This window comes from Coenobita brevimanus, chromosome 67 (assembly GCF_032717465.1).
Source record: "Coenobita brevimanus isolate Jiangsu-jjx chromosome 67, ASM3271746v2, whole genome shotgun sequence".
Classification (NCBI taxonomy): Eukaryota; Metazoa; Arthropoda; class Malacostraca; order Decapoda; family Coenobitidae; genus Coenobita; species Coenobita brevimanus.
The window spans coordinates 32827557-32836462 of NC_137020.1; the positions used below are offsets into that span (position 1 = coordinate 32827557).

General features: G+C 40.1%; 1 protein-coding gene across 1 annotated transcript in view; it reads left to right on the plus strand.

Moving 5' to 3' along the window:
- Nucleotides 1-6488: 6488 nt before the first annotated feature.
- The window catches only part of LOC145405616 (uncharacterized), a 102013-nt gene continuing 99595 nt past the window's right edge, over nucleotides 6489-8906 (plus strand). Inside the window, exon 1 of the mRNA XM_080276943.1 lies at nucleotides 6489-6523. Within this exon, the coding sequence (XP_080133069.1) occupies nucleotides 6489-6523 (35 nt within the window). The remainder of the gene's footprint in view (nucleotides 6524-8906) is intronic.

The following is an 8906-nucleotide window of genomic DNA, read 5'->3' on the forward strand; positions in this document are numbered from 1 at the left end:
TCCACCCACATACACTTATCATTTTAAATGGATGTACTTGAGGCCTGTTATTTAGCGATTTTTTTATTTTTTATTTCACCTTAACATTCTCTTGCGCTTTTTTTTTTTTTTTTTTTATATATGGTTTAAATATTGACAGACGTTGCATCAGTAACACATAAATGCTGAGTGTACTGTGCAGGATTCATCGCTAAGGGAAAGAGGATATTGAGGAGTTATGCCGAGAATAAATCGCAGGGAAGAAATCCACTGACCCTGCGTTCTGCCACCTACGCCCATCTTTCCGTCCCCTCCCACCTGTATTTTCTCTCCTACGCGACGCCATCCCTCACCCACACGCAAAAATCTTTGGGTCCAAACCTAATCCGCTTTAGAGAATAAAAATACCTTGAAATATAGGGGGCAGTTCAAGTTCAAGGATGGCGAGATTAATTTTAGCCGTAACTTTATTATCCCCCTCCCCCCCACCCTAAAGCTACCGCCATATTTACCTTTACGTGTGTTTGGAGTTAGTATCGGCATTACTATTTTTTATTCTAAAGATTTCGAGCATCATGCGGGTCTATCTTGAAGGGGATACGGTGATAAATTACATTAAAGCTGGAGGTTCATGTGGTTGACTTACCAACAAAAACGCACTTTCCCGTCCTTTTTTGAGAAGCCGGTACGGCATATTGGGGTTTTTATATCAGTCTTTTGTCTGGCTTGGGCTCTGAGTCATAATTATGTGAGATAAATGTGTAAATGCTGTTGTATCGTAATTTATCGTGTTTTGGAATGCATCATGGGGACATCTGGCAACACAGCCCAAAACACTTGAGGGCGGCGAGGCTCAGTATGTGTCAAGACGTCGAAGGGGGAGGCAGTGCGCTCGGTGCTTTGCGGAATTTTCTTCGCTCTCGTATTAATTCGAGTATGATCCCCTTCGACGCGTGCACGAATTAGTGTGAACATAAAACAGCCATGGAAGAAAATCGCCACCCAGTGTGAAAAGGGGGATATTAAGGGGTAGAAATTGAAAAAAATCGAGGTTGGGTAAGGGGTGTGGGTACCTACTGATGCTACAAGACGTGTGATTGGTCAAAGAAAAAAAAAAAAAAGAATAAGAATAATCGCCCCTTGTGGATTAACGTCTCAAGAAAATCTCCCCAACGGATTAACACTCCTATGTTGCTTCTAGGTCGCCCATAAAATCCAGAGGTGAGTTGAGAGATTATAATTTGGAACATTTGGGGGCATCGTTGTAACATTGGGCTTCTCTTCGCAATGACGGAACCTGTTTGGGGAACGCTGGGGTTATGGCACTTGTTCCTCAGCACTGGACCTGGGCACGTTCGTTGATGTCATTGATGCCAGTTGATGTGTTTGCTTAGTTTTTCACCTTTGTTAGGCGTTGATGTCACCGAGGTATTGTCCGTTATTGCTTTCGTTATTTTGAGTTGATGTCCACTAGTTTTGAGCTTGATGTGGTTGGTTGATGTCAGTGATGTCTTGATGTATTTGAGTTTTTCACCTTTGTGGGGCGTTGATGTCACCATGATGTCCCTTATTTTCGTTATTTTGAACTGATGTCCTCTTGTTCAGAGCTTGATGTGGCGTGTCATTGATGTTTTGATTATTGATGTATCCATTTATTTCAGTCGGACGATGATGTCACCAAGATCCCTTAATGCGTTATTTTAAATGTGAATTGATGTCTTCTGGTCGTTATTGATGTCAGTGCTGCCAGTGGATTGTAGTTGATGTATCCTGGGACATCAAAAGGGTGTTGATGTCACCAATTGATAGTGGTATGTCCGTTTAGTTACTTGAATTCCTGTTCCTGTTCTTGACTTCATGACATGGTCGTGTTGATGTCACTGATGTATCTTGATCGCGTTGATGTACTGTCTAATTTCAGGTGGACGTTGATGTCACTGAGGTATTCTGGCATGGTCTTTATTACCTTTATTTAAATTAATGTCATTGAAGTCAACTGTTGATGTACGGTAGTTATTTTTCAGTTCTGCGTTGATGTCACCGGTTTTTACTGGTGTTGTTCTAAAGGTATTATCACTTCCTTTATTCCGTTATAAGCATTTTGAATTTTTGGCGTTTCTTCAATCACCGTATTTTGAATCATTGACGGCACCCTGAGTATTATTTTGATGGCCTCATTTATTTAGTTATTGAAGTTAGGCGTTGGTGTTACATTTCCCCGCGTTTTATTTAGTTATTTTGAATCCGTTCATTCACGCTAAATTTGATCATTGATGTCATTGATGTCACTTCAGGCTGTTTTGATGTATCCTTTTATTAGCTGTTTCATTTTTTGATGTCACCCAAATACTGAAGCCTTCGTTACTGTCATTTTGAATTTAGGTGCAGCAAAGTGACATAATATTGTTTTGGTAAGATTACGGTGATAATGTTGATGGTGGTGATGATAGCTGTTATGTGATACTCTATGTTCACGTTGTCTCAGTGTGTGTGTGTGTGTGTGTGTGTGTGTCGTAAGGCCCGTAACTGACAGGAGCTGACGATAATTTGATATTTTGCCTCCAGGATCCGGTTGGAGCATGGGCCATTTCTCCTACGTAGACTAATATGTTTGCATATTTATTCGCTGATTTTCACCTACCGTATTATTTTTTTAGTAGTTATTTAGTGGGGGGGGGGGCGGAATTTCAGAGTATGGACAAATATCGATAAATTAATCTCAGAACATAACCTCTAACTTAGCATTGTCTTTTGAAGGTTGAAAATAAATAGATCATGTACTCTTCGCCTTACCTAGGTACCTTGTCTCCATCCTGGATGCTGCACTGTAGTGAGATTTACATCAGAATATGATGCTAGTCACGAATAAGTGTCATGGAAATCGTGTACAGCCGTAGCATTGGTTTATTCTACCATTAAGTCTCTACCTTCAATGAGCTGGAATAAAATTTACACTAGTATGGTGCTAGTCACGAATAAGTGCTTCAACTGTAGTATTGTTTTATTATGCCACTGAGTCTCCATCTTGAATGAGCTGTAACAAGATTTACTTTAGAATATGGTGCAAGTCACGAGTAAGTGCTATGGAAATGATGTGCAACCATAGTACGGTATTGTATTAGTCTGCCAGTGAGCTACCGGTACGGGAGTTAGATTGGAGAAGGACGAATATCTCCTCTAATATAAAGTGAGTGACCTGTAGTTAGGTAGGAGGGTTGGTGGAGTCCTAGGGTAATAATAAAAAAAAAAAAATAGGGATTTGCTGAGCTTCTAAACAACGCATGTCCTTGTCCTGTGTCGGTTGGAATTAAATACCGGTATACATCACTATAAGCTTGCACAAATTAACTAATATTGATGGGAAGCAAATTTTACAGTATCCTACTTAATACATTCATATAATTACAGGTACTTATGCCCATTTTTTGGTGATGTAAATCAAACTTGAGTAGCGACCGGTAGCTCCGTTTCAGTTTCCCTTTAAGCCTTTCTCTTCGACGATATGTAGTGTATATACCGGTATACAGTATATGTTTTTTAATGCAAGGAAACAAAAGCAAGAAGCCCGCAAGATTCTCTCCAAGCATATGAGAATTTTAAGCAGGGAGAATAAGATTGTATTGTCCTCTTTACTATGATGAGTTTTGGGGTATTGAGCACTGATTTTTCTGCTCATGGAAGAGTGAACTGGAGGGGTTTAAAATAGCCCTCATTAATCCCTTCAGTACTAGATGCCGTACCCCCTTTAATCTGTGCAGTACTAGATACCTCCTTCATTAATCCGTTCAGAACTAGATACCTCCTTCATTAATCCCTTCAGTACTAAATACCTCCTTCATTAATCCGTTCAGTACTAGATACCTCCTAGATAACTCTCAGATGCCTCGTTTAAGTCGAATGAAATAATATGGAAATTAACAAGAATGTGCTTAAGAAATTACCAGGTAGGCAGATCATACTGTAAAAGGTTAGGGGCGTAATACAGTAGGTACCGGTTAGTGCAATAGGCCCCGGAAGCTAGGTAGAATTTGCGTAACATGTGTAATTGTCTACTTCCTTTGTATTGCTCATTTAGCTAACCACCCCATCACTACGAGGGTGAATATTTATTTTTTTCTTGCTGCTTGTACACGATTTTATTCAGTTTAGGAGAGGCCTTTGGAGATGAAGGTATTAGTATGTAGCCTTATATTAACCCCTTCACTACTGGCGCACTACCCCGTTCTCCACTCCTACGTATACATTCATTTCAAAGTTCATTCATTGATATCTTGTGTGCTCCTCTCTGTTCATTCATTCATTGGCTCACTCATTGTTATCTTATTTACTCCTCTCTCTATTCATTCATTCATTAGCTCATTCATTCACTTTGTACGCCGTGAATTAGAGCAAGGATTTAAAGCCTCGTTAATTAGCCTCTATTGTTTTCCCTTCCATTGTTCTCTCTTCGGTTTAGTCTGTTTTTCCCTGATGCTCTTTAACATTGTATACTTTTATCTTCGTTTAACTTTTTCTGTATAATAACGCTATATATTACCGTACTTGTCATTATTTAGAATTACGTCTAGAGTGCTAATTGAGCTTAAAAATAATTGAATATGATATTACGTCTAGAGTGCTAATTGAGCCTAAAAATAATTGAATATGATACCGATATGTTATATTACTATGTAAATCTATTATTCCTGGTGCCTTTCTTATGCTGAGTAGTATTGTTCGCAGGTAGGTAGCGTCGTAATAGGTAGTAGAGATTATTATTTTTAATACCGGTATTATTATTATTATTATTATTATTATTATTATTACCGGTATTATTATTATTATTATTATTATTATTATTATTATTATTATTACTACTACTACTACTACTACTACTACTACTCCTCCACCACTACTACTACTACTACTACTATTGTTACGAGAAGTCCTTCCTGAGCTGATTAAAGTGAGCCTGTCTAATGATACTAAGAATCAGAAGCTAAATGGCGTCGTCGTAATGATGATGATGAATTATTGGGCCACTTTGAAGAAAAAAAAAATCAGAATTGGTATGGGGTTTGAGTAGCCACAATAGTGAAAGGATATTTGGTCGCGAAATTGTAGATAATTGGGAATGATTGGATATTTAAAGAGTTGAAAGTACGGTATTTTAGCTGATGTTTAAAAGCAGCAAAACGTAACTTTTTTTTTTAATCTATCTTGGTCTTAAATTGCAATCTCTTCCTCTTGAATGCCAAGCTGTCAAAATGTTAACACTAGAATGAGGTGCTAGTCACGAAGAAGTGACGTGGAAAGTATGTAGAGCAGTAGCACTGTCTATCTCACTGACGTACGTTAAATAATCTAAAGGGAAAAATATCTAGGCCTAGTTCAAATAAAATAAGTTCAGTCAAAGTTAAGAGAGTGAATGAGTGAATATAAAAGAACGATAAAGAGTGAAGAAATAACCTGTAGGCAGCGAGGTGAGTGAGCGATTATTAGATCAATTGAAAATGATGTAGTGTGAGTGAGGGAATTGTACCCAGGGGGAAAGAGTGAGCAAGTACAGCGATTCAAAGTTAGGCTACATACTCTCTCTCTCTCTCTCTCTCTCTCTCTCTCTCTCTCTCTCTCAGTTCCTCACAAAATATCAGTGACCGTAATATCAGTTAGTTTCCTATGCTACCACTCACGTTTTCATTGCTTCACCCCTCACTGGCCAAAACTTTCACCTCAATTAGCTACTCCAGTTCCCACGTTCACTTTCTCACTCTGGCCAGTCAGTAATTCACTAAGGCAGCTTTCAGTTACTTGGGTGCAATACAGGGTGGTTCCTAAACAGCGCTCCACTAGAAACAGGCTGTTTTGTGTTGAGGGGACGGCTGTGGGTGTGTGGGTGTGTAAAACAGTGGGAGTAGGAATTGAATACGATAGGCTAAATGGTGCAGGATAAACACTGATGTCATTCACTATAATAACTTTCAGTTGCAACGATACAGTATTTCCTGATTAATTTTCCTATTTTGACTCGACCTGCGTCACTTAAGATGCTGTAGTTCTGTCCATTCTATTGACCTAGGTTCTGTCATCTTAGTCCAGTTTTCCGTCCATCGCCTGCTTATTTTGTAGGTCGTTAAGAGGTGACGTATTATGTTTGGTGATCATTTGTTTATGCTTTTATCTCAACCTACCACTACCAAAATTTTACCGTCAAATTAGAATGAACATTTGTGAAAATATAGTAAAATAATTCCCTGTATTAATACGGGCCCCCAGAGTCCACCAGTCTGACCGGCACGAGAATCAGACTGTAGTAGAGGAAGTGAGCGAGGGTGGATTAGTGAGCTTGAAGGGACTGGAGGTAGGGGGATGCAAGTTGGTTAGTGATAGGGTGGGCGAGTGAGTAGGCTGTAAGAGAGACCGAATGGATATCATTAACATATAAATACATCTGAATCTTCCAATCTGATCAGCACGAAAATCAAAGTGTGGAAGAGAAAATGACCACCCATTAGACTGAAAGGGCCGGGATGAAGGATGGGAGGATTGAGGCTGGGAGTGTGAGGTGAGTAGTGACGAGTGTACTGGTCTGTCACTGACCTTTTACGAATTCGGTCCTTGAACCTACTTTTCTAACCGGCACGGGCGAACGGCTATTAGAGATTGAAGAGAGTGGGTAGAGGATGTGAGTTGAGTAGTGACGAGTGTATGTCATTGACCCAGATGCGTTAGCGCGCGCGGACACAACTGGTTCTCGCCCTTTCATTCATGCTGGGTTGGTGGCTGCTGGGCTAACCTTTGAATTGGTATGGGCCGGCCTCAACCCATAATCATTTTCAACCTCCGATGTTCTTTGTATACTAATTGAAATCCAGTTGTTTTATCCTTAGCCTAGCCAGAGTAGATGGCCAGGTGTAGTCAGGTTGGGTGGGTGAATTGACCAGTAACCAGTGAGTCTCATTCATGCCTCCTAACTCAAGGCTCGGAGTAATTCATGTCACCACGATATATGGCCAAATTGTCGGAGTAGCTTAGTCCAGTTCCCTCGGGTGAAACGAATCACTTAGCTTGTAGTTACGAGTGCATGTGATTAATCCATATATGTTAGCGTGGACATTCATCTGATTCCCGGCTCTTAATGGACTGGTTGGACTCTCATTCATTAGGCTGTGGCTTGGTGGCTAGTAACCTTTTGGCAGGTAGTCTGGGGTTATCGCGTTGTTGAATAAATGGAGGTGCTGTTTACTTGTGAGACCTACCGTAGCATTTTCATGATAAGATACCGTACGATACTCATTACTGTAACTTGTCCCAGATTTTCGTTCTTTTGCAGTTTATTTCCCGTAGGTCAGTGACAGTGAGACAGTGCTACCATCTTGCATCTTTTCCATAGCACTTTCCCGTGACAGGCTTCGTGTTATACCGGTAGTCATTCATAAGTAAGGTACCATACAATAATCTTCACCTTAACTTGTCCCAGATTTTCCTTTTTTTTATTTCCCGAAGCTCATGTTATATGGTACGGTAGTTAATCTTATAAATCAGCATTCAAGAAGGAGAGATGACAATTTTACGCCTAGCTAAAGTGAACAGAGTATAGGCTACACCTGTATGACAATTAATATATCCACAGGTGAATGAAATGCCAATAGTGTACCGCATTAATGGGACTTATGTTACCCTCTGACCGCGAGATAAAGCTGAACATATTTTTTCCTGCCCCCTCAGACGGGTTTAGGCTATGCAGATGAGTGGCCTCTTGTCATTCAGGGATTAAACATGGCTATTATGATAACTCGGATTCAATTGAGTATCCACATTTCTTGTTCTTGTTGTAGACCCAAGCCTATATGAAACGTGAACTCGGTGGACTACAGGCTTAAATTTATCTACGTTTCTTGTTCTTATTCAGTTGTTTTGGACCTAGGCTTATCTGAAACGTAAACCCAGTAGGCTGCAGACGTAAATTTATCCACGTTTCTTGTTGTTGTTGTTGTTGTTGTTGTTGTGGACCCAAGCTGTTGTTGTTTTTGCATCGGTAATTGTTGTGAGCCCTTTACCCCGGTGTAGTATTCAGTTTTCTCCCGGTAACTTTACACCATTTTATTTCGCGTAGTAACTTTAGAACAACAGGGATTAGATGAAGTAGCTTTTATTAACAGTCACTCCTCGTCGAGGCTTATCTCCTGAATTGAATAAAATCGAATGTTTATATCTAGAATAAACTACGTCACGGGGTGAAGGAGTAAGATAGGACAGAACTAGATAAATCACTAAGGAAGAGGTATAACGAAGCCTCCTGTGTCACATAGAATACAGGCGAAGGTAACACTAAGGACGATATCATTATAGAATACACAAATAAATACAGTTTTTTCACCTTAACTTTCCCCGGAATTTCCTCTTTTCGTGGCTTATTTCACGTAGCTCACTGACAGAAGGACGATGCCATGGTTCTACGTCCAGTCCCTAGCACTTCTTTGTGATTAGCTAAAGCAAACTCTTTGAAGTAGCGTAGTATTATTAGGTTTCCATTACGACCCTGGCAAAAGCGGAAGGGGATGCGAACGTAAACAAAAGAAGTGCCCGGTTTGTTTTGGTGCTAAAGTGCCTCTCATTTTACCACACTTGGTTACCCACAGATTAGGAGATTTGTTTGGTCCTTAACCCTGTCATGATCGGCACAGCTTTATTACCGGTACCTTTTACTGTATTCTGTTCCATATAACATCTGTCGGTTTTATTCAGCTGAGTGAGTCTTGGGAGCCTGAAAGTAGGTTTAATTTTACCTCTTTGAGACTCGCAATAGAGGAGATACTTATTCATCCTTTTTAATCCTCTCACGATCGGCACAACTCTTTGGCCCTATTTAATTACTTCATGCGAGGTTCCTAGAATTCGGTTACTAATGTCATCGCAAAGCTCTCATGGTCGGGAAAGCGCCTCTC